A 27402-nucleotide genomic window follows, 5' to 3' on the forward strand; every position below is an offset into this window, starting at 1 on the left:
TAGAGGGCAGTGTATAAGTTTTGCAACATTGGGGGTATATTTAAAAGATGCTCTATGATGTTTTGAATAATGTTAAAAAAAAAATTGGAGAAATGGGATAAGTATATCCAAAAATATTCAAGTTTTGTCAATCATTTTTTGCACAATACTGCCCCTAGTGGTGAAAAGAAAAGTTAAAATATCTTAAAAACTACTGGTCATATTGTTATGGAACTTGCATGCACCCCCCCATTTTCATGGGTAAGGAATTTGATTTTAGCAATATTTTTGCAAAATATTACCACTAGAGGGCGGTAATTCTAATTTTGAACTATTTTTCTGTAAAAAGGCGATATTGTTGCATTTCTTGAGCTGTGCTATCTGAAGAATACAATTTCATAGCTTATGCTCAACAAAATTTATTCAATTGTAAAGAAACTGCATCATGCATGCACTATACCAGTTCAGTTTATTTTTGTTTTGTTGGCGAAAAATAAAAAAAACAAAAAGATACAAAAACACAATAAACACAAATAATTTGCACAACAAGGATGGCAGCGAAAAACCAAAAGGTCACCAAAGTTAGCTGCCACCCAAACATTTAAACAAAAGACCCAAAATTAAGAACAGTATTACATATAGCACAATACCAGCACTTTACATAATACATTTTTTTAACATTTTCTTTTTTTTTATTTTCTTATATCTTAAATTTTTCTGAAGGTGTTGCGACCGTGCCAAATTTTTTTTTTTCAACTCAATAACTTACTTCGGTCACAAGCACGTTTTTAACGTTCGCGTTTTGTCGCTTCTACCTTTTTCTCGACCTTTGCTATGTTGACGTGTATTGTTTTGATATGATGGTCAGAAATAAAAAACAACTGAACTGAACTGAACATTAACAGTGGAGTAACACAGGGCAACATAAAAAAAAAAACTGTGCAGAGAAATAAGCAGATGATATGTTTCAGGAGTGATCATTGTACAAATTCTTTAATAAACATTTATATATACCGTATTTTACGGACCATAAGGCGCACCGGACTATAAGGCGCACTGTCAATAAATTGCTTTGATTAGTTTTTTGTTCATACATAAGGCGCACCGGACTATAAGGCGCACCGGACCATAAGGTGCACCGGACCATATATAATAGTATATCGGTACTGGTTTTGAGTGTAGGCAATAAAGCACTACCGCACTTGATCCATACATAAGGCGCATCGGACCATAAGGCGCACGATCAATTTATGAGGAAAAAAAAGAATTTAAAGTGCGCCTTATGGTCCGTAAAATACGGTATTTAAATTTAAAAGCATTATAAGACTTATCTTATATTTCGTTTGGTATTTGATTCCATAGTTTCACTCCATTAAAACATGGCATCTTCTTACCAGAGTTTGAGGTTGCAGAAGGCAAATATAAATCCAAACCAATAAATCCAAACAGGCAATGTGAGTCTTAGTTAACCAAATTTCCGCAAAGGCAGTTGTGCATCTTCATTGTGTTGATAAACAATGTTTTCTAAGATTTGGTATCTTTCTTCGATCCTCCTCCACCACTTGAATATAGTTTTGCGGATTTTTTTCTTGCTTTGCTAGATGAAGAAAGTCTGATACCAGTTTTACCCCTCTGCTGAATCATTACAGACTCTGAGTGCACTTATGATACCATTAGCAGAAGCATAGCCATCATCTATTTCCCACTCTTTTGGGTGTTTGGAAAGAAAAGTTGCTGAAATGTGCAAAAGTACAAAAAACATTTTGCTGCTGGCATTTGCATAGGAGCACAATGACAATGAATTATCATTAACAATGTCTGGCAGCTCTGGCTTACCGTATCCATTACCAAACCTGTTTGTAACCTGGCCATGGAAACTTACATTTAAACGCAGCAGAGTTCCAGCCAAAGCTTTTCATCCATAATGACTTGTTTGTCCCATAGAACTAAGGGAATCAGCTCCCTAGTTACATATCATGTATGCCTATCTAAAGCTTCTAAAGCAGCAACACTGATAATTTTGTCTACTGCATCATAGCTTTTGATGTCACTTTCCAGTTGCAAATCTTCTCGGGGTGCTGATGCAGCAATTGGACAGTTGAACCACCATCCATTAAATCAAAAGTCAACAAATCACTCTAATTTTTGTATTTGTGACTTGGAAATGATTCCTTGTGGTAGAAAGTCTTGCAGCATTACCATTTACCATCTTGTAGCAATATAGCTGCTTTCCCATCCACCTTGCTCGATGGACTGCACCACATTTTCCAATATGTTTTTTGCTTGCTAGGCAGAGAAGTGGTTTGTCTAGCTTTATTTGAAGAGAAATGCATGCAGCAGAGAGATGGAATAAAAAAAAATTTTAAAACAACAACACCCAAAACTTTTTCAAGCCATCTCTCTGCTGCATGCATTTTTCTTCAAATAAAGCTAGACAAACCACTTCTCTGCCTAGCATGCAGAAAACATACTGGAGAAGTTATACTTTCTCAATTTTCATGCGTGGGAAGCCCTGAAAGTCGAAACGTCAAGATCTCCAGGCATTGAACTATTCAAAAGGTTTCCGAACAAAGGATTCGATGCAACCCCACACGCTGCATACCAAAGTTCCTCAAGAGTTGGAAAAATTTGTAACAACTCAAAGCAGAAAAGTGGAAGCACTTATAAATTTTGAGAGAGATATGCAAAATCATCAGAGGGGTGATTACAAAGAACTTTTAGACCTGATGGCGGTGTACATTAAAATCAACAGAGGACAGTACAACTTCATGAAATGCGGTGCAGTCCATCCAGCAAGGTGGATGGGAAAGCAGCTATATTGCTACAAGATAGTAATGCTGCAAGACTTTCTACCACAAAAAATCATTTCCAAGTCACAAATACAAAAATTAGAGCGATTTGTTGACTTTTGTATTTAATGGATGGTGGTTCAACTGTCCAATTGCTGCATCAGCACCCCGAGAAGATTTGCAACTGGTAAGTGACATCAAAAGCTATGATGCAGTAGACAAAATTATCAGTGTTGCTGCTTTAGAAGCTTTAGGTAGGCACATATGGTATGTAATTAGGGAGCTGATCCCCTTAGTTCTATGGGACAAACAAGTCATTATGGATGAAAAGGAAGCTTTGGCTGGAACTCTGCTGCCTTTAAATGCAAGTTTCCATGGCCAGGTTACAAACAGGTTTGGTAATGGATACGGTAAGCCAGAGCTGCCAGACATTGTTAATGATTACTCATTGTCATTGTGCTCCTTTGCAAATGCCAGCAGCAAAATGTTTTTTGTACTTTTGCACATTTCAGCAACTTTTCTTTCCAAACACCCGAAAGAGTGGGAAATAGATGATGGCTATGCTTCTGCTAATGGTATCATATGCACTCAGAGTCTGTAATGATTCAGCAGAGGGGTAAAACTGGTATCCGACTTTCTTCATCTAGCAAAGCAAGAAAAAAATCCGCAAAACTATATGCAAGTGGTGGAGGAGGATCGAAGAAAGATACCAAATCTTAGAAAACATTGTTTATCAACACAATGAAGATGTACGACTGCCTTTGCAGAAATTTGGTTAACTAAGACTCACATTTCCTGTTTAGATTTATTAATATAGTGCATGCATGATGCAGTTTCTTTACAATTTGAATAAATTTTGTTGTGCATAAGCCATGAAATTGTATTCTTCAGATGGCACAGCTCAAGAAATGCAACAATATCGCTTTTTTACAGAAAAATGGTTCAAAATTAGAATTACCGCCCTCTAGTGGTAATATTTTGCAAAAATATTGCTAAAATCAAATTCCTTACCCATGAAAATGGGGGGGTGCATGCAAGTTCCATAACAATATGACCAGTAGTTTTTAAGATATTTTAACTTTTCTTTTTACCACTAGGGGCAGTATTGTGCAAAAAATGATTGACAAAACTTGAATATTTTTGGATATACTTATCCCATTTCTCCAATTTTTTTTAACATTATTCAGAACATCATAGAGCATCTTTTAAATATACCCCCAATATTGCAAAACTTATACACTGCCCTCTAGTGGCAAAAACATGAAAAAATTCAAAAAGTTGGCCTCAAAACGGCCTCGGCGGTGGAGGTAAACGTCGATAAAAATTTATGAAACTTCATATTTGTGGTCTACTGATCTAAACACAGTACCACAAAAAAGGTAAGCAAAATCCGAGAGGGTCGGGGCGCCTGCAACACCCTACTGCCTCGGCAATTGCTGTGAACGTTTATTACGAAAAAAATTGTACCAAAACATGTAAAACGAGAAGCGAAAAATATACTAGAGTAGTCTATCCCGACCGCAATGTTTGATTTATTGTGATGTAATAATACCAAAAGTTGAACCATGGGCATACGAAGCCGAGCAACGTGATCAAGTTTAACATCTTCAAGTTTATTACATTTACATAAAACTACGCAACAAATTAAGTATCGAACGTTTTCGACATCACAAGATGTCCTTTTCGCGAATAATATACATACAACTTAACTACATCTGAAAAAATACAATGGTTAACTAAATCTATAAACAGAAAAAGAAAAAAACTGCACAGTACTTCTGACTAGCTCAACCTCAACGATATAGGCTCCACGAGAATCAAAGGTAACTGCATCAAAAGGTGTTAAACAGATCACATGATATGGTAGAAAGGCAAGGTGCAAAAAAAATAATTTTAAAACACAGAGAGCAAGAAAGACGAGCCGCAAGCATACAATTGTCTGTTCAAAAGTGGATTGTGATGTTTTATGTACCAAAAGTAGCGAACAACGCAATACGCATGCTATTACGGTAATTCACATTGAATAGTCTAACTCAGGGGGAGAAAAAGTAAGTTAATTTTGGGTTGATTCAACGTTCGAGTCAGCACAAATCGGTTTAATTTTCCCGGCGGGTTATATTGCGTAACAACAATGCCTAATAAGAAATTTATGTTTGTTTTGCATTAATTCGACATCTAGCGACGTTGAATTATCATAAAATAACGTTAATTGCTCAACCAAGTATTGGTAACAAATTAATAGCTCCCTGCGAGAAGATTGCCTCGATTTACGTATGCACTAACATAATTTCGGCACAATCGGGATACTGCGAGCAACACAAAGTCTGTTTGATAAAGAACTAGATGTCAGAACCGGAATCATCAGATGCTGTATCGGAGAATGAGGTTGTTGTGTCATCACTGGAATCAGACACATCAAGGGGCTCATCGCTTGGCTGTAAATCTACACTGTCTTCACCGTTCACAATGAAGCGTCCACATTTTGCCGTTTTCGTGCTTTGATACCCATCCACACGCCTCGTTTGCAGAGCTCCATCAGGGTGTTGACTAAGGAGCAGATCTATGGCTGTGGCATAACGACTGGGAGGAATGTCTAACCCTAACCTTACAAGCGCTCGTGTGGCCTCGGCATTTTTATTGCCGACGCTAATGCGCCATTCATGCATCTGCGTCGGCAATCGCCGACACTAATTTCGAAGACTGAGAAACTCTTTTCTTAATTAGAACAAAAATATCGAAAAGTATCGAAATATCGAGTATTTTTTCAAATATCGTATCGTTTTTTTTGTTTCAATATCGCCCAACACTATTATGTATAGCTTATGTGGTTTAATACTGAATCGCTGTACTTTGTCACTTTCATACTGAAACAGCAATCTCTAGTTTGACCAAACCATAGCTTTTTGTGTGTTTGTTATGAAACCTTAAACTTTGTTCTTTAAACTACCACACTTCATTAACATTACAGTTTCTGCTACTTATTAGATTTAATCAATCGCCTCCAATCCCACATGTACATTGTACAAGGCCTCTATATAAAGAAGGTCATGCTTCTATTTCATCCCATATCCTAGTTTGCAAAAAATTTGAGGGTAAAATGGAGTCTCGTATTGTTCAGGTTCAGTAGGCTACATCCGCATGCATACCAGTAAGTGTAAATTCAACTAAACCTACCATACGTTTTCACAATATTTTTTGTGCTTTTCTTTGTAAAGGTGTACACAAAAACATAAAATGGAGCAGCAGTGCAGATTAGAGAATGTACCCACATCAGTGGCAAAGTGACTATTTTTTGTATGTTCACTTTTTTAACAAACATTATGCATATAGTCTACTTGAATTTAAAAAAACATTGAAGGTGACTCATTTAACCAAGGGCTTTTTAAATGCAAAAAATACTATATGCTTAAAGTTTGCTGACAAAAGTGAACACTCAAAAGAAGTCATGCTACGACACTGGTACGGTACACATTTAACCATTACCAGGCCCTTACATTATACTAAAACCGAAAATTAAGAGCAAATTATATTGATTCAAGCAGATAGCATAAGCGAATTCTACTGTATTTAAATAATGATGTATTTAAACAATGATGTTTGAAAACTATTTTGCTTGAAATAAGTATGAAATAATTAAAAAAAATCATAAGACAATGACTGCTACAGTATATTCGAAGATTCGAAAGTAGACTGTTTAAAATGACAGAATAAGTTATGATAAATCTGACATAAAGTTAATTGAAAAATGACATTCAAGGTAATGTAATAGCTATATCCCTATTTCTTAACGTTCGCTTCATGAGTTTACAAACTTTTGCCTTGTATGGTACTTGTAAAGAGACTTCATTCTTCAATTATGAATTTTTGACTTGAGATCAACTTGAAAGTTGCCAGATGTTAAAAACAGCTCGGAAACAATTTTAGCATTCAACTGATTTAACAGACACATAGGACTGTTGAATGCAAAGCTCGTTTTTTGCCGCAGAGGGTACAAGTGAATTATTTGGTCACGTTAAGCAGGTCTTCCATTTCAACATTTTAAAACATATTTGAACAACCACAAGTTGTAAGAGAACTTGCAACTTTTAATGATACACAACATAAACTACAAAGTTACTGCTTCTAATTTACCTCATTAAATCTTTTTTACTTGGCTTGGCCTAATCAAACTTTTTGATTGTTTTGACTTTTTTTGGTTGGTTTGATTAAAATCTTAAATTAGTAATATAATCTTCTTATCACAAGTATAAAAAACAAAACGTAATCTATAAATTTAATTGAAAATTTATAAACTAATTTACAATACTGTGTAAAATCTGAACTTTTTTTTAAATTTAAAATATATTTCAAGTACAATAATCCAGTAAAATGTGTCAATGAATATATTTTTTCGCAATCGGTGGGGTGTACACCATAAAATGGCAACCTTATTTGCCATACGATGGTACAAAATCATCTACAGTGGTTTTAATCAGGGTTGCCAGATGGCCTTTTTTTAGGCCAAATTCCAGAAAACTGGCCTTTTTAAATTGCAGTTGGCCTACAAAAATTGATGCAAATAAGGCCAGAAAATCTGGCCTTATTTGGCCCTTTTATGGCTGCAAATTTTGACCGGTTTAGAAAGTATTATTTTAAGGAAATTCAATTTCAATTGTAATATAAAAGTATCACTTATCATCACTTGGAGCCTGACCTATATTCGTTTTAATTTTAATTAGTGAGTAAAGACATAGGTAGAGAGTAGAGAATGTGTTAGCGGTGGACAGGGCGGTTCTATTAAGTTGCACCTGCCGTAAACCGTAAAAGTATACACTTGCCTTGTTTGTTAATGTGATGTGTTTGCATTCCATTTGTGCAATCTTTTGCTGCTAAATAATTTCAAAACCGAGTATTAGTTTTAGTTCTTATGACATCTTAAACGTAATGATTTCGTACTGGGTTGGTCTGTGAATAAGTTTATTATAACGACAACACATTTCACTGATTGTTGAACACTTCACGTTTACTTCTGATCCGGTTTGCAATACGCAAAATGCTACAAAACGACAGGGAATCTTTGCATTTGTTTATTTTTGATTTTTTAGATTCGTGGTTTTAAACTTCTATACATCAAATAAGTTTTCATGTGAGTGTAGGCTATATTTTATATTGTTATTGCGAAATTGAATTTTATACATTCTTTAGTTGATACAAACAGTGTTTTATTTTAATAATTCTTCTGTTGTCATGTATAGCACTGAAAAGAGTTTCCAATCCTGTAGTTGTAGACATCCCTAGTAAATATACTCAATAAGACAAATTCATGCTGATTGCTTAGTTAGATGTTCCGAATAGCACTGTTCATGAATTGAAGTAATAATGGTTTCTAGTTTATCTGCTACTACAGTAATTTTTCATTAATCAAATTATGCAAACAAACCGGTCATTATGCTCTGACAGTGCTAAATTATTATCTGTCATATTTGATCGTAAAATGGCATTTTTCAAAAAATTATTTCAACTAAGTTGTTAGCGTTTATTTAGCCTTGGAAGTAAATAAAAAATTTGGCCTTTTTTTGGCCTTATTTTATAATGGATTTGGCCTTACTATAGCTTGAGTATCTGGCAACCCTGGTTTTAATTACGGTAAGTGAGGGATAAAATATGTTTATGCCCTCACTCAGAGGTGTACGAGCCGGGGGTGCAATCGCACCCCTAATCTGTCGAGAATTTGGGCAATTTTTTATATTTGGGCAAGATTTCACACCTATCTATCCTCCTTAGTCTTCAAAATGAGAATTTTTGGAAGATACAAATAGACCTAATGCCAACCAACAAAGCTTGAAGTTGATATCTGAATTCTACACCGTGGAACAGGATTTCCTGGAATCGGAATATCAACTTTTTCACCAACTCACTCGCAACAGAGAAATCAGAACTGCTGTACAATGTACAAAATTCCTAATTGCAAATGGATTAGATAAAACTATGCCCCACTTTGCCAAAGCTGCAAAAATTCTAGCAACAGTTCTTGCAACTTTATGTTCAGCTGAGAGTTCTTTTTCCGGATTACGACGATTGAAGACATATCTGAGATCAATAATGGGCCAAACACGACTGTCAAACTTAGCTTTGTTGCACTTAGAAAGAATAACAACAAATAAAGTGGATGTCAATCGCATTGTAGATACATTATATTTGGACAACGAAGTTGGCGAAACAAATACTTCTTTTAAATTTGTGTAGCCTATACCACCAGTCTACCACTAATCAATACTTTCTAGTTCAGTTTTGCAGTGTTAGTTTTGCAGTTTTAGAGCCATGTACTGGTAGTACTGCATTCTACTGGTTCGTTAGTGTAGTGTCAATTACTCCCTTCAATTGTCTTTTAATGAATTTGTTGTTTTGCAAATTTGCATAGCCTAATGGTATACCGTACCGCATAGGCGTAGCCAGGGGGGGTGAAAGGGGCCATGGCCCCCCCAAATTTTCAAAGATTGGATTCCGAAGTTGAGCCCTTTGTTGAAAATATAATAAAATTTGTAGAAATTTATAAAGTTTTCCTAGACATCTGGCTATTAACACCCCCAAGGATTTGTTTTAGACACACAGAAAGACACCAATAAATTTTGCAAATTGTAAATCGCGCAAAATTTACGCAATTTACGTTTCTTTTTAACTAATTTGAGGATCAATTTCAGAATGGCTTACTCTGTTGGGTTTTTGTGTAGTTATTGAGTTTTTGTGTAGCTGAGTTTTTGGTGTTCTCTAATTTTAGCCGCAGTTTTTGCCCGTTTGTGTGTAAGAGCTACCTTTAATAAGTTAATAGCTGTTTTTCTGCTAATAAATTTCATACAAATATTACTCTAAAAGTGTTTCCAGAAAGCGCTATAATCCATTATTTGAGTTTAAATTTGCAAAAATTTTCCGGGGGAGCATGCCCCCGGACTCCCCTAGAATACGCGTGCCTTCGGCACGCTCTAACCCCCAACCACTTATATTGCTTCCCCTTGCTCAACCCACCAGGATACGCCACTGCACATCAAGTGGCGATGAATTAATCAAACACTTTGTTGTTCTCTTCATTTCATCAAATATTTGGCCCCCTCAAAAAAAAAATTTGTGACTGCGCCACTGCCATACCGTACTTATCATACCAGTGACTTTGTGGAAGCCTTGTCAGTTGATGCCTTATGCTGTTTCTTTTAAGGCTATATTATTTCTTTTTCTTACATGTGTAGTACTTTTGTTTAGGCCAGTTGATTATATTTAGGCAAGAATTCTTTTGCACCCTCAAAAAATATGCTTCCCGTACACCTATACCCTCACTAAAAAACTTTACTCCTGGCAGATTCGCATACTTATCAAGGCTTTGAAACACTAGCGCAAGCCAGATTACCGAAAGTGGCAGAGTTAACTTTCAGCCTTTAATTCTTATAAAATTCCATCCGCAAGGTACGCAACATGCGCTGCTAGTTGGAAAGCTACCAGGTTTGATTGATTTTGAATATTTATCCTCGGACTGACAAAGCCTTGATTGGTTATTCCTGGTAGTTTCGCATACTTATAGACTATATAGAAGCTTTCGACGCAGGGCCGGTTACCGAAATTGTCAGAGTGAAGTTTTCCGATTGTTGAAGTGTCGTGTTGTTGCCGGGAAATTATTGCATCCTTTAGGTGCCATTGAATGAAGAGCAGTTGTTAGAATGCGCGCACCCCGAAAGTCGAACCAGTGCCGCTTGATCTTGAAGCTTCTTCGTTCACGAAGTCGCGCACTAAAGAACTGTGGTAAGCTTGATTCTCGGACTGAAAAAGCTTCTTTGATAGCTTAATCTTGGTAGCTTCGCAAACTTGTAGAGGCTTTGAACCACTGACACAGCCCCTGTTGCCGAGTTTGAAAAAGTGAACTTTCCAATTGTTGTAGTCTGTGAGTTGTATATTTTATCCACTATGTGCCGCTGAATGGAGAGCTGTCGTTTATAATACGCGACAATCAACCACACTCCCTAAGAGTCGAACCAGCGCCGCTTGATCTTGAAGTTAGAGCAGTGGTTCTTAACCTTTTTGTCTTGGCGGACCCCTTTTGGTGCCCTCGAAGCGGTCGCGGAACCCTAAAAAATTTATAGCATATCGCGTCTCCTTTCAGAAGTTTTGAAGCGACACACTTAGAAGAATCTTACATTTTTATTTTTGAAGGAGGTTGCTGATTCCATAATGACATATGATAGAACCATAGAAAGTAGGATACGCTGGCCTGTTATAGGCCTATAGGCTACTGGACGGCGTTTGCGGTGGACAGTTTATAGAGTGGGTGAAAACTTCAGATCGCTATCAGTAACTGTTACCTTGTCAATAAACAATAGGGTATGAGGCAGAATTGCCTATGTGGCACCTAGTGAAAAGCTAGTATTTTAACCGACAATGAATGTTCAAACTGACTTGACCACTACATAACTCCCATGAAATACCCTGACTAGTTTGAAGTACCGGTAGGTGAAAGCCGCCCTATTTCACAATGCAAACATGACTGCCAAATGCAACACGTCAAATTAGGTTAACTAAAAAGTATTTGTTTGACAAACGTGTGAGCAAACATTTGAAACCACACGAGTATACAGCTACAGCATGTAAAAGATGGAAGGAATGCAAGCATTGGTTTTTGTACATGGACAAAGCAGATTACAACTCATAACGTTTTTCATTGACAATTACATCCACTATAGTGTACGCAGGGGAGCCATTGGGCTATGACCAGTATGACCACCCAATCTTCAAATGTTTTCTTCGAAGACTGAATTTTGAACAGACGATTTGGCTAATTTTTGATTAGCTGCAGTCAAAAACTCCACAATCCCACTAGAAACATATTAAAAGATAAAAACTTGACACAATATGCTGGCTAATATAAGTAGGGCCTAAATGGACGTTTCTCTTAAAAAAAAATCAAATTAAATGCCCCCTCAAGAGCATCCTGCGTACCCCACTGATTACATCCATCAACCAACTATAGCCGACATATGTCATCCCCTTTCAAAATACTTTGCCGTTTTTTCAACCGACTTCTTAAAATGAGAATTTCAATATAAACCGAAAACACCAAGTGTGTAGTAAAATGACTGATTAATTCAAAGACCATACAGAGTTGATACAGTGGAATTATTATGGATCTAAGTCGCTACGTTCAAATATTGGTGATTAAAAAAAAGCACCAAGCCAAAAGAAAGAGGCAGTTTTTGAAACCGTAATTGTAAACAGTGGTTATAAAATGCATTAGCTCATATGCATGAATTGTAGAAAAATTATTCAATACGAAAAGCATCATGTTGTGAAGGAAAATATCTTGAGAAATCACGATTTAAATTTCTGCAATACTTCACAGGCCTATGACAGCAATTGCTAATAAGACAATGCCACCCACAATGCTACGCTTTCCTATAAAGGATTGGTTCTCATTACCATACTCAATTAAGACATCGGGTAAGAATCACCGAATCAGTGCCAATTGTTTGAATTAGGCCACCTAGAATAACAGTATCTGTGTGATATCGCTACTTGTGCATGTGAACATTGATGGTTAAAATACACATTGCTCTTGAAATTCAATAACAGTGGTTTTAAAACAGAGAAGTTTGTTGCTTTTTTTGCCAACTGATAAATTGGTTTGGCTCAAACTGCACAGCGGACAATGAGATCGGAGAAAACAAAAGGATTCTGACATGGATGAGTATTGAGTAAGCACATTCTCTTTTGGATACGTCACATGGATGGATATTTCGGGCCTGAAGAAATCAAGCAATGTGGATGATATTTTGTAAGCTGTGAGGGAGGAACGAGGATATGAGGAAGACATGAAAGGCGATTTTCTATGAGCTCAATGATCACAGAAACTGAGCTGAAAAAATAATCAAGAGAATAGTGCTAAGTTGTGTTGGTAAGGAGTGCAGAAAATGAAGTCCAATATGCCGGTTTGGATCAAACCAACCTTTATGCAAACGGCGAAAAACCGCCGTAAGGTAGGAAGACAAAGTGACAAAAGTTTCGTGTTATGCATTTTCAGACGTTTGTACGTTGATTCAATGTTTGCAGATGCAATCAACGTAAAAAAAAGGATAATTTGCCCATATACAAACAATTGAACATCATTTGTATTACTTATGTAGCGTTGCATTTTAAGCTTTGGAAAAAGTTGAAGGCAATTGTTTCAAGACGTCGCTGACACCAAGCATTGGTTTGTGGACAAACACAAAACGTAAAATGACATTAGAATAAGATACCGCCAGCAAAACCTTATAATTGCTTCTAGTGCAATGCGCTTGCAAAAGGTCGAAAAATGCGTTCACGACCGGCGAATGCTGTCATTACGCATGAAACTATTCAAATCTTGCCAGACCAAGTAACAAGACACTACTTTGTAGCAGATAGGCAACGTACCGCACCTATGGCATAATAGCACACAGAATAAAATATGTTATAAAGATGCGATGCAAATCGCAGATATATGAAAGGTAATAGAGTAAGTTCGTGTTTTCACAAGGAAAGAAAGCAAAAATAAAAACATGGAACAAAAAAAAAAGACATAATGTGAATAAAAGCTGATTTTTAGCCTAAAAAGTTGTTAATCTCATTACGTTTTATCTCACATGACAGGAGTTAAACTTTTGATTCAAACAGAATAGGTTAGTTTTACATGATTCGGTTGTGAATGTGCAACACCGCTGTGACTACCTCTGCAATGAGAAAAAAGACCCAAATAAATAGCTTCAATAAACTGCATGGCTCAAAACTATAAGTATTCTTCTGGCAAAGGAAACTTTAAGGAAATATGTTGAGCGTCGTTGATTCGAAGGCGATGTGCTGCATAGAAGGTGATCATTTCAGGAATGCTATGAAACGGCGTGCTGAACTCTCCCAAGATCCAGAAGCCATCTCTCGTCCGAGATATGACCATGTGGATGGTGTCATCGTGAGTCCTAAAGAAACAAAAGTTACAGGAAAAAAAAACTTAAGAAAAAGTTGCATAAGCATTTAGAAAAACCAAGAAAGCTATCTTGTTAGTTTTTCTTAATGCTTATGTGGTTTCCTTGTATTAAAAAAACAAACAATTGAAAATGAAGTGATTCTTGTCTGGAGAGCACAGCATTGATATTTACCATAGTCAATTTTATATAAGAAAACTTTCACTTTCAAGCTCCAGGAAACGCAGCGAGTTTAAAACAAACATGCTCAATTAAACCACTACTTTCTAGTTTCTGTCAAGCATGGTTCACTGCATCAAGTTTGAGCAACTGGAGCACTTTGCTTTTAACAATTTACCTGCAAACGGAACAAAATGCTTATTTATTGCCACAACCAGTTCACCACAAAAGCGCAATATTACACAAAGGCATAGGTGGCATTACCGTAGAGAAAGACTGTAGCTGTTTCGAACACTTTCGCTGATCCTCACTAGATAGCTTCCTTCTACCTTCTTCTCCAATCTCTGGTTGGCTTTATCTCTCGTAATGGATCCGTGAAACCAGCTAAATAATAAAAGACAGTTGTCTTCAGAGAACTGCTGCATAGCTCTCAACTTGCAAAAAATATGTTTTAGCAGAAGAGAAGGTATCAAGCAAGAATATTGATGCAATTCGAGAAATGTGAAACGTACCGTGTGTGTGATGGCAGTGAGACTTGAACTCTACAGCACACGTAGAAGAGATGTGAAGATGGATATAAGTGGTGTATTACCGCGAGAAAAGATGCTAACTGGGAGGTAAAAGTAGTTGGATTTGTTCTGAATGCCAAGAAAATGACTGAGAGGGCGAAACAAAATGTGGGTCAAGAGTGCAATGTTTTTGAATAAATGATTCAGCGAAGATCGCTTTTGCTGTGGATTGGAGAAAGGTCTGAATTATATAGTCTTGGGATAGAGAGGAGGAATGCGGAGCAGCGTGGTTGGTGAAGGAAAATAATTGGAAGCGAAAACCTACTTAATATCCACTCAGGAAGAGAAAACGTCACGAAACATGAAAGATCGTCGAGACGCAAACGAACATTTTCGCAAACGCGCTAAGACATACCTTTGCTTTTCCAATGGAATTAAAGGATCAAAATCTCTATGACTTATCGCTTCAGAAGGATGCAACTCCAACTGCCGATGTTGAAACCTTTGCATCGATTCCACTGAAAATGTGAATGAAAATATTTAAGAAGCGCACTTCAATGACAAGAGCTGGTTTTATCACCTTTACTTAGTTAACAGTGAATTGCAAATTAGTCCATAGCGACCAATGTACACAGGTCTTCCCAGCGTGCGAACTTACCATAATGACAGGAAGCCGATATAATTTTGGTTTGAAATCTAGGTTAACGTGCTTTATATCGTTTTAAAATGAGTTTTAGGAATCCTAATTGCGAAAGTGCGATCACCAAATTCTAAATCACTACAAAACTCTTTCGCGTTAAAAAAATGACAACTTTCACTTGTTACTAGTGCTGCCAGACGTTCTGCAGATTTACAACACGTGTCAAAATCTAGTCCATTATTTATAAGGTAAGAACAGGACAAAAGTACCTCAAAGTGTACAAGAAGACTATTATTTATTAACAACAATGAAAATATTAACTTATACCAGTGATTTTGAATGCTACCAAGGGTAGCAGATCGGCCTCCAGTCAAACTGGAAGCTTGCACGTTGGCATGGCCTGTGTACATAGGTCGACACTCCCGTGCCTTTGTTCACTGAAATGCAACTTAACATTGATAATAAAACAAAGTCTGAAAATGAGACGTTATAAAACATGAAAGATCCTAATAATTTCTCACTGTGTGTTTTCGGTACAACTTCTTGTTGGTCCCAAGGCCTGTCATAATCCATATCTTTTGCCAAATCAGAATCAGGTTTGTTGAGCGAATGCGACTTTCCGTGTCTGGCGTACATGTTAGCTGAAGAAGAAGTGAGTTCATACGATTTTGATCGAGAGTGCGCGATGTTAGGGCGTTGCTGCATTGACGGGTTTTGGGAACCGTCACCGTCCCACGGCTCGTCATATTCGGTGACGCCACCAAGAGGGTGGATCCCCCTGTGTGGCGGTAAGTTGTTCATGGCAGAAGCGTGTGCCAGTTGGTCGTCAGAAGCACTTTTTGGTATGAAACCACCACTGGCACCTCGAACGTTGGGAAGACGATTCCTGATGTCAAGAGAACGACTCTTAGCTTTGTTCAATAAATAATGCGACACATTCATCGGTTGTACAAGCGGCGAGGAAGCTCTGCGCAATGCCTCCTCACTTAAGCGGTCCAGTGCCTCGCCAGCCACCAACGTGCTCACAGGAGAAGAATTTGTTGACGTATGTCCACTTCCCATAGGGCTATTAGCCTTGCTACTGTTCTTGGAAGAACTTTTCCGAACTTCTCCATAGGAAGGCTCCGCTTTGATCAACCTACGATCGACAGGTTTATATTTTGAGACATTACACAATTGCAACCGGTAATCGATGCTTCCGCTCGTCAGTTCCGATTCTTTTGGTCTGATGAGTCTTTTGTCCAGTTTTGGTGAATCGTGAGGAGAATCGTGAGGCGAGTGTCTTGGACTTGAGTCAACCTTGACTAATCTTTGCTTTGCTAAGCTCGCTGATGATGAAGATGTGGACGACCCTCCTGAATGGGATCCTGGATGAGCAGGATATTCCATCACAAGCTCTCCGTGTTTGTAGGGAAGGCTTTTCGCTTTGCTGCTTACTGCTAAATTGTAAGGGCGATTAGTGCCGAAAGGCAATGTCTCCGTCTTATCCCATGGTTGTTCATAATCCGAATGACTATCTGAAAAATACCAAAATAAGATCCCGGTTAGTTCAGCTCTTGGAGTCATTACAACCAAAGAAAAAAATTACGTAAATTTACTTATAAACAACGCACAAAAATTATGCACATTTTGCAGCTGTCATAACAGTAATGTTTAATAAACACATAAGTACCTGGAGTTTTTCTGGTCTTATCCCATGGTTCATCGTACAGATCTTTCTTCGAAACATCGGCAGTATTTTTTTCTTCTACACTAGTGTGAGTTGCATCTGCAAATAAGACAAAATGAGCATTTTAACATAAGAAAAAATAATGTGATATGTAAAACGGGTGAACTGGAGAACTCCCAATAAAGCCTTAGTTTGTTTGAAGTAATGACAAAACTGTTTAATCGCATTATCAACTTGGTAAGCTGTTTTATGCGTTGAACAAGATTATGTGAACTTTGTTAGCTCTTATCCTACAAGTTAGTCACTCATAAGCAAAATCTGCAACCTTTCTTTTATAGTTGGTGAGAAAATGACAAAACTGGCACATGGCATGTAAATGCACTGATTAAAGTTGATCCAGTTGTTGTATTTCAGAACTCCTTGTTTCATGTCGACTTTACGGGAATTAATTTATGCTGACCTCACAGAAATGAACATTAACATGAGTGGCTAACCCCATGAGGAAGTCACTCTGCTGTCAAGAGTGTGACATGACAGTTTCAGTGGTGAATGTGATATGAAGTGGAAAGTAACGCACTGAGCTTTGAATCGATTAGGCCTAGCGTAGTGTTTACACCCTTTCCAGATCCGTTGCCCGTGTAATTCAGCAGTGCAGTATTCGGATCGTTCGATTGGTTGACACGCGCACAGCTCAACTAAAAGGGTCGTAGTGGGTCAAGCAAACATGTGAATGATGTTCAACATTTGTGCACACACAGGAACGGAATGGCCCGTTTCGGTGAGTCCGATCCCTATTCGGTAATTTTTTCAATTTTTTTTTTAAATTATCGGGTACCGTAGCCTAATTATCATTGCCGTTTTAGGGTTAGAGCAGCGGTTTCCAACCTATTTGGTGCCGTGACCCTTTTATAACATTTACCAAGTTGAGGTGACCCCAAGGATAAAATTAGTTGGGTTGATCCTCCTTCACTGCACTTTTCGAGCTAACTAGTAGGCTACTAGGCTATATATTAAATTTGACTTCTAAATAAATAAATAAACAACACAACAAATCAACACAACAATTTGTTCAGTGAGAAGGCTGTGCTTTGTTCTTTTTAGCCAAATCTGAAATCCTTGGAGCAGTCTTTGCTAGAGCACAACGCAGATCATCTTCTGCATCAAGTCTGCTCCTGTATTTAGATTTGATAACCAACAAGCTTGAAAAGCCTGTTTCACAAAGGTATGTTGTTGGAAAAGGAAGAATCAGGCGCAATGCGATCTCAGGCAGAAAGGGATATGACTGCAAACTTTTGATCCAAAATTTGGTAACTGACATTGAAAAATCAGTTTTTGCTGCATCGCTGGTAATGAGTTCAATGAACTCCTCTTGTACATTCTCAGGAACATCTTCAACTCTGATGGTGAATGGGCTTCTAGCAAGGGCAAATGGTGTATCAGGTAAATTAGGAAAATACTTTGAAATTTCTTCAAGAATTTTGAAGTGTTCGTTGACAGAAAGTATTGTTCTATTCATTGTTTCCTGTTCGATATCATTTTCCTCAAAGAAAGCAGATAAGTTCGGCAACATGTAAATTCTATTTTCATCCAATTTTTTTTGCCAAAGTTGAAGTTTCAACTGGAATGCTCGGATCTTTTCTGACAAACCTAGGCATGTTGCATTTGGTCCTTGGTGTGCTAGCTGTCTCTTTGTAAATCATTTTCTTGTTTAAACTTTTTATTTATTTTTGCATTACTTCATTTCTCGTGCTGTGTGCAGTCTCATTTTGCCGCCCCCTTGCAGCCTGCCGCCCCTGGCGCAGAGCCAGAACCGCCAAGTGGATGCTACGCCACTGAGCCTATACTGGCTTGCCTAGGCCAGTGCTACTCAAATGCCGGTACGCGAGCATTTGGCTGCTGGTACGCAGTCAGTTAGGAGAAATTGCAAATTGAGTAATTTGTTTTATGTTGATCAGAACGTCTATATAATAATTTCTAGGCAACGATAATGTTCAGTCTGCTTTCCCAGCTATAGACTGTTTGGTGGCCCACTACTACGACGACTTCCAGTTACGTCACAAAGAAATGTTATTTCGTAATTGTTATCCATTATTTCAACAAAGTATCGCAATGTTCGATGCGAGATGATCATCCTTTTTGTGTGTTTGTGCTGTGTCCACGTGCTTGACTATACCTGCAGCGTCCAGTAACGAGTAGAGAAGTGAGAGGCTCAATCGATCGGCCACACTCTGACTTCAAAATATCAGATGATTGTTGTGAGTTGAGCATGTTTTTACATAGATTTGTTGAAACTATAGTAGCATTGTCTTCCATTGAACCGCAATTGGATAGGCTGGTTGCAAATAAGCGCACACTTCGCATCAAAATTCGAAAGACCATTAATAAAAGTGTTTTTTTACTTGTTTTTTTTATGTGTATTTGATACAAAAGTAATAATGACTTTGCTCTTGTCTTTTTTTCGCAAATTGACCGGGACGCCAAGTGATGGAAGGTGCTCAGCCGGTACATGGCATAAAAAAGTTTGAGTAGCACTGGCCTAGGCTATCAACTGATGCAGAAATAATAGCCTAGCTCTCAACTTGCATCCTAGCTGCTCAGTGTTTGAAAATTTAACTTTTTTTCACAAATATCAACAAAAATCGCAACCTTAAGTCCAACTTTTGCTTAAAAAATGCATTATTTTTGCCCAGGGTGTTCTGGTTTGTCTAGTTACTGGTAACTAGACCAACCATGGTAAAATCGCGATTTTTACTAGACTCTAGTAAAATCGCGATGCACTCTGTGGTGAGCTGCCCATTGTTAAGAGTTAACTTTCTAAATTTCTAAACTAATGAAATTCTAAATTTTTCAGAAGGCCTCAGGTGACCCCAGGCAAATTGTCAGGCGACCCCAGTTGGGGTCGCGACCCACAGGTTGGGAACCGCTGGGTTAGGGGTTAGAGGTTAGGAACTCACCGAATTGGACTCACCAAATAGTAGCAGACCCCACAGGAAAGACTATATTCTTTGACACATAAAAATAGGTCATAATGTGCAAAGAAAACCTACTAATACTGTTTTTACAAACAACAAAGTACCAGTAGTGTGAACCAATTTTAATGTTGTAGGTCTATATCTTGTGTCTATTACCAAAGCGTCACCAATGAAAAGCTTAAGTATGTGAGTGTAGACAATAAATTTTGGTTCATATCACCAACTATAATGAAGAAAACAAATCTTACCCTGATACAATTGTTGTGCTTCATAAGGTTCTATGTAGCCATCAGCAGTGGCTTGACCATTGTTAGTTTTATTTGAATGCACTGCATCATATGGATCTGTGTATTCATCGGAAATAGATACGCCCTGGAAAGATAAAGCTCAGCATTAGCATCACATACATTGTACATTTGTCAATCTAAAAAAAGTTTGAGCTGCTTATGTGCTTAATTTGAAATATACTGTCAGTACAGAGTTCTATACTGTCAGTATACCCCTATCAGTGGCGTAACCAAGGGGGGTTTTGGGGGTTACAACCCCCCCTTTGGCACGCGTGTGACGTCACGATATTGAGAATGATGCTTTCAGTCTAAAAAAAAATTGCCTAATTTTAAACGAAACTGCATTAAAAGAGCGAGTTTTGCCAATACCAAACATTCAAACATCTCAGCCAGGAATTAGCAACAAGAAAACATAGAGACTTAGCTTTATTTCCGAAAAATGCCGAAGAAAACATGATCTTATCCTTTTGCTATGCCACCGGACAGCACCATTTTACAGGAATATTCATGCCAACATTATTGTTGAAAATGCTCTCAGAATGCACTAAATTCAAAGTAATTTTTCAAAATTTTTTGGGGGAGGCCCCCAGACCCCCCACCGCTGGTTCGTCAAAACCCCCCCTTTCAAAATTCCTGGCTACGCTACTGACCCCTATACTGTCAGACAAATATACTGTCAGTACAAGATTCTCAAAAGACTGATCTATGCCCGCGTCAACCCAATCATTGACCCGCTCCTTCCAAAAGAGCAAGCTGGGTTTCGCCGCAAAAAATCCACCGTAGATCAGGTCACACTCTTAACCCAAGACATCGAGGATTGCTTTGAGGCAAAAAAGAAGGCCGGCGCTGTCTTTCTAGATCTCACAGCTGCCTATGACACCGTATGGCATTGCGGCCTTACTTGCAAGCTGCTTCGCCTGCTTCCTGACCGACATATGGTTCATATGATTATGGAACTTGTCAGAAACCGAAGCTTCACCCTCACCACCGGTAGCTCACGGCGAAGCACACTGAGACGCCTGAAAAACGACGTCCCACAGGGATCGGTCCTGGCTCCACTTCTTTTCAACATCTACACCCACGACCTGCCAACTACAGTCTCCGCAAAATACGCTTATGCGGACGACCTGGCAATTCTCCACTCCACAAAGTCGTGGGAAAATCTAGAAGACACCTTGAACCAGGACATGAAAACTTTCTCAGCCTATCTCCAGAACTGGCGACTGAAACTCAGCGAAACCAAAATTGTGGCAGCAGCTTTCCACCTCCACAATCGGGAAGCTGATCGTGAGCTACACGTCCAGAACAGCGGAAAATCTCTGTCCTTCTGGCCTGAACCAAGATATCTTGGGGTCGGAATGGCCCGATTCGGCTATTTCCCTTTTCGGCTACAGCCCGATTCGGCTAGTCCGATTTGGCTAGTTCCCTATTTGGCTGCAGTCTATATCGGTTAGTTCGTATTCAGTAATTTTTTGAAAATCAAACGATAATCCTTCTGTAATCCAACAAAATCCTTCTGTAAATCCAATGACGTCTTCTGTTTATTTAGAGAATTTTGTATTTACAAGAAAAACAAATTGAAATGAAATTTAGCAAAAAATGGTTGAACTATTACATTGAACTGTTTGCTCAATTTATTTTTGAACTGTTCATGTTTGCTCAGATAAAATTGACATGCATCCTGCGTCGCCGTCTGCATGTAAACTTTGAGTCTTGGAATATATTAGAATCCTCAACTATTACAAAATTCTAAACCCAACGACGCCTTTCGTTCATTTAGAGATTTTGTATTTTATTTCACAATTTATCGTTTCTTTTGCCTTTGAATGCCTTCCCAGACGGCAAAATCCGTCATTTTTACAACGATTCAACGTCTGCAGACGTTAAATCAATGTAAAAATGGCGGATCTTACTGTCTGGGTGAGCCGTGCGATAAATTAAAGCCTTTGGTTGCGTCATAATGAATTGCGTAATTACCACTCCCAATTACGCGCGCCGGTATTTAAAAGAGAATAGCGGAGAAAAAAGTGGAAAGTTGTTTACCACAGAAATGCATGTCACCGCACAATAACGAAATTCTGGAAAACCTTTTCGAATGCGTTGATTAATGATTTTAATTGGAAAAGAAAGCCAGAAGTAGACATTTTTTTATTCAGGTTAAAGTGAAACCACTCTACGTTGGACTAAAGCGCAAAGTAACTATCAAGTTGCCTTGCAAAGCGGAAGATCAAAGTTTGCAATACCGGTCGTAAAGTTGATTTTTTCCCAAAAATTAGGTTGTTGAAATCAATGCTTAATTACTCGTAACTTTCGCGTGATATAGGCCTAATTTTTTTTTGTAGTCAGAGTGTAAAGATGGAGGTTTGATATTATCGAATTGAATCGCCGGTTAATACTTACCGCCGGTTAGTACTCTAAATTGATGGACCGCGTATTATCATAAAAAACTGTCGTCCGCTCATTTGCCAGTTTGACTAAACTATTATGATAATATATGACTTTGTTTTAGAGCATCAAATTTATGCTATCTCCGTAATTAATAACTCGTATGTAAGTTTTTACATGTATTTTGAACAATAACACACTCGAACAACTAACAAAACACTTCTATTTATATATCTCATTAACCTCTATTGTTAATAATGAAAATTGTTGTTTTGATGTAAAAAACATATTTTGAACTAACCCAGACAACAAAATTCGTCATTTTTAATTTTTCAAAATGGCGGATTTTGCCGTCTGGGAAGGCACTCAAAGGTAAACACTGGATAAAATGCAAGAATGCATAAGAAACGATATTGTAGAATAAAATACAAAATTCTCTAAATACACAGAAGAATCGGACATACTCTGTTATCATTTTTAATGTAAAAATTCCTTTTGTGGTCACTTTGTTTTGAACAATTCCAAACTGTGCTGTTGAAATTTCCGATTTTAGTTTTGGTCTCAATCTCATCATCATAATTCGGAGTAAGATCTTTGTTAGATGATTCACAAGGCCAATTGTTCTGTGGAGTGAGCATTCTGCTGCTCCGGTTTTCTTTGGTAAAGTTATGAATATGGAACGTACCATATCACTAGAGATGTTTCGGTGTCATAAATATGATTTAAGGTCTCAGTGGTTAGGTGTAAACCCCACTCATCTAAAGCTTCGATTATTTCAAATATAAAAGAAAATATATTGTGGAATAAAATACAACATTCTCTAAATAAACAGAAGGCATCCTTGTCGATTTTATGAGAGCAAACAGTTCAATTTAATAGTTCAAACATTTTTCGCTAAATTTCATTTCAATTTGTTTTTCTTTGTCGGAATGCAAAAGAAACCATATTGTGGAATAAAATACAAAATTCCCTAAATAAACAGAAGACGTCATTGGATTTACAGAAGGATTTTGTTGGATTACAGAAGGATTATCGTTTGATTTTCAAAAAATTGCTGAATAGGGAACTAACTGATAAAGACTGTAGCCAAATACAGGCCTCGAAATTCACGGCGGACACGGCGGTCATGTCCGCCGTCACAGCATGTGATGTCCGCGGGAAGTACCATCTAGATCGGTCATATTTGTCCGCCGAGAAAGAACACAGGAACTAGCGATACAAATCGTCATTGCATACCACGAACAATTGTTGCGAGAATATAATTTCCCTCGCATTCTAGCACGCATCTAGAAAATGTGAATATTGTATCGTATCCCTTAGTTTCCATTCAATCAGGAAAACTTTCGGTTTTTACGTTGCTTCAACGATTGATGACATTGAATCAGCGTAACAAAGGTGAATTCTTCGCCAAGAATCGATGGGAGTACGGTACTTCTACACTATTCACGCGCAACTTAGTTCACGTCTTACGTCACAATCTCTGGCTTTGATCTCCGAGTAATATTGATAAGGCAAGGTTGGTTACAACATTTTTTAAGCTTTGATTGTACAGTAAGACAGAAAAGGCCTAGGGAAAATTCACTTTCGCTCACATGGCACGCAAAAATAAACCTAAAGAAAAAAGCCTAGTGAAACTTTGCACAGCAGAAAATAGTAGCGTTAGTGTAGAAGTTTTCCGATTCGTGCCCAGAGCATTGTGACGCAAGAACCCACACGACCTCGTTTGGTGGAAGTTAATCAGTTGTGCGGCGTATTAAGCAGCTACAGGGCGCTTTGACTCTTCAAGCGCAGGTCGTTGGTCTGATAAAAGCCTTTCAGAGTGACTTCACTGCAATTTTAACAAGCCTTCTAATCCGTAGCTATAGTTCTCAAATGGTAACGAATTATCAAGATAAAGTGATTAAGCATGACGATCGACGCTAAAACTGGTGTGTCCGCCGTGAGACTTAATTTGTCCGCCGAGATAGCTGCTCAGACCGGACACGTTTGTCCGCCGTCAACAAAAACGAATTTCGAGGCCTGCAAATAGGGAACTAGCCCAATCGGACTAGCCAAATCGGACTAGCCGAATCGGGCTGTAGCCGAAAAGGAAAATAGCCGAATCGGACTAGCCGAATAGGCGAATAGTAGCAGACCCCTTGGGGTAACACTGGACAGATCGCTCACATACCGCCACCATTTGGTGTCACTGCGCAAGAAACTCACATCCCGCGCTGCGCTACTCAAGCGCCTGGCAGGCTCTAGCTGGGGGGCGAGGGCTGACACTTTACGTATGGCAGCCTTGGCCCTTGTCTACTCTTCAGCAGAGTAGCCTACTGTGCACCTGTTTGGTGCCGCAGTGCTCACTGCCACAACATCGACACTGCCATAAACAGCGCCCTGCGCACAGTGACCGGATGCCTGCGTCCCACACCATTGGACAATCTCCCCATTCTCGCTGGCATCCAACCCGCTGAGCTTCGTCGCGAAGAAGCCACTCTGTCCCTCGGTCGACGAGCACTGGAGCCTAACCACCTTCTGCACCACAAGATCTCTGCTCTCCCAAACGAGCACTCCCGTCGACTGAAATCAAGACACCCATTCGTGCCAGCCGCTCAACTTCTTATCAACGAAGCTGATGTACAAGACATCTCTGCGGCTACTTGGGCAGACCATAAATGGAGTTCTGAATGGAAGTCAAGCGCCACCAGACTCCATTTGTTCATCCCCGACGCCGACACACACAACATCGGCCTGACACTACCTGACAGGCATGGGTGCGCCTCAACCGTCTTCGTACGGGCGTCGGGCTTCTCTACTTAACCATGCACCAATGGGGAATGGCCTCATCCTACTCCTGTGAATGTGGTGCCGAGGAACAGACCGCAGACCACATCATCAATGACTGTTCCATCTTCAAGTCACCTAACGGAGTGGAAGGTCTGCGTGTCATGGATGATGAAACCAAAGACTGGCTGCTCTCTAGTAACCTTCCAGTGTAGTCCGGGAACATCGTGAATCTGGGGTGGTAAAAGGATAGACCCTCGGCCCCAGAGGCTCACATGACGACGACGACAACGAGTACAGAGTTCTAGACTAGTTTTGATGGCTTGTTGTTGCAGTATGGAGCAATTTATGAGTTTTAAGAAACATGTATATATATTTAGCTAAAGAAATGGAGCAAAGTGTAATTGAATTACAAAAATCTTGCAAAAAGTATTCATGACCATTAACACTGACACATTGGGAACGTTCAAATATTACGTAACGCCTTCGAGGGGGAGGGGGGGGTTTATGCAAAGCGTTACGTTAGTGTCACATCGGGGGGGAGGGGGTTCAAGCAAAACGTTACGTAACGCTTTCGAGTACGGAATGGTAGTTTTCTGTGCTGAATTCGTAGTGAAAAAGCGTTACATGGGGGAGGGGGGATTGAAAAAAGCGTTACGTTGGTGTTACATGGGGGAGGGGGGGTCAAAAATTCGGAAAAAAAGCGTTACGTAATATTTGAACGTTCCCATTGCTTGTGTTTATTTTGATGGTGTCCAATAAATGTCTTAATGTTGAAACACATGCAATATAATCAACTAAACACCAGGTATCAGTTTTGTCTATTTCTGACCATCGGAGCGAATAGGAATATTTGATATAACAAAGGGGTAAGCAACATAACATGAAATTCAACAATATCATGTTATGTCGACAATATCAACGACTGGCAAATAGTGACTTGCGTCATTTAAAAATGAAGGGAGTACGCAACCCAACATCAGACACAATGACTAACTATCACATCGTTTGGATCTCACAACATATGGATTGCATCATTTGGGACATTCAAATCATGGCATTGTGTCATGTACCGACACTCCGACAGTATTATAATGTATGGTAGAAAGCCATAATTGCTTCAACAACAAAAACCCAATCAATTTAGCTGAAAGAAACAATTTTTATAAAATTATTAAAATTGCTTATGAATATACCATCAGAAAAAAATATATATATAACCTGATGTCATCTTTTGTCGTCATCTAACACTACCACTTTTATAGAAATAGTGTACTGTACTCCAATAAACCACAACATAACAACTCTTACCATAGTATTAGTGGTTGGGGTTAAAAATGCTGGTTGCTGAGAGTGTACAACACCTGGCTTTATCAGTTTTTTTGTGACCCTAGGTGAAGTACGAGAGATATTTGCAACTGGAACAATAGGGTGAGGATCAAATGCCTTGTTTCTTCCAAGATCCAAAGATTTCTTTTCAAGTCCCGTCTGAGAATTTTGCTGATGATGATTAAAACTATTAGCATCATTTGTGGTTGCCAACTTTGATTGACAATTATTTCCATTTTTGGTTACGTCGGGGATAATTTCCTTGTGAGCACCAGTGAACAGAGGTATGTTTCCAGCATTTGTGACTGAGCTAACTCTTTTTTGTTCTTCTTGGGGGACATTAGCACCAGGAAATGAATCACGATGTCTGGCTGCAACAGTTAATGTGTTTATTCTTCTTTGAGGTTCTTCTCCAGGCCAAGCAGTTGGCTGAAATACCATTTCTTCATTAGCCAAAGTAGTGCCATGACTATCAACTTTGCTTCCTTTTTTTCGACTGAAAGGATTCCACTTTTTACTCATTTTTAACAGTACAAACTAAAATGATACAATAAAAAATGCTATTTGATGCACTAATTCTAGTGTGTAAACTTGCCTATAACACACGAAAGAAAATTTTTTATTATATTGCCAATAAATAGTAGCGTTAGTGTAGAAGCTTTCCGACTCATGCCCAGAGCATTGTGACGCAAGAAGCCACACAACCTCGTTCAGTGGAAGTTAATCAGTTAATCGCTTTGACTCTTCAAGTGCACGTCGTTAGTCTGATAAGAGTCTTTCAGAGTGACTTCGCTGAAATTTTAAAAAGCTTTCTAAACCATAGCTACCATATACCCTAGATCTCAAATGACGAAGAATTATCAAGATAAAGTGATTAAGCATGACAATCGACGCTAAAACTGGTGTGTCCGCCGTGAAACTTAATTTGTCCGCCGAGATAGCTGCTCAGACCAGACATGTTTG

General features: G+C 38.6%; 1 protein-coding gene across 1 annotated transcript; it reads right to left on the reverse strand.

Annotated features, from left to right (window-relative positions):
• Positions 1-10942: 10942 nt before the first annotated feature.
• Positions 10943-26981, reverse strand: LOC145782102 (uncharacterized). Its single transcript, XM_082593848.1, has 7 exons — positions 26422-26981; positions 19921-20044; positions 16704-16799; positions 15553-16548; positions 14807-14909; positions 14147-14266; positions 10943-13717 (listed from the first exon to the last, which is right to left on the reverse strand). The coding sequence occupies exons 1-7, from the start codon at positions 26959-26961 to the stop codon at positions 13531-13533; spliced, it is 2166 nt and encodes a 721-aa protein (XP_082449974.1). The 5' UTR covers positions 26962-26981; the 3' UTR covers positions 10943-13530.
• Positions 26982-27402: the final 421 nt, after the last annotated feature.

Source organism: Aplidium turbinatum, chromosome 13 (genome assembly GCF_918807975.1).
Source record: "Aplidium turbinatum chromosome 13, kaAplTurb1.1, whole genome shotgun sequence".
In the NCBI taxonomy this organism is placed as follows: Eukaryota; Metazoa; Chordata; class Ascidiacea; order Aplousobranchia; family Polyclinidae; genus Aplidium; species Aplidium turbinatum.

What these genes read in the sequence shown, in the direction of transcription:
- LOC145782102 (XM_082593848.1), bottom strand. Translation starts at nt 26,961, where the DNA reads ATGAGTAAAAAGTGGAATCCTTTCAGTCGAAAAAAAGGAAGCAAAGTT. An exon ending in TAAGACCAGAAAAACTCCAG is followed by an intron (nt 16,549 to 16,703) that starts GTACTTATGTGT and finishes GGTATTTTTCAG; the next exon opens with ATAGTCATTCGGATTATGAA. An exon ending in AGCTACAGTCTTTCTCTACG is followed by an intron (nt 13,718 to 14,146) that starts GTAATGCCACCT and finishes TTGTTTCTTTAG; the next exon opens with GACTCACGATGACACCATCC.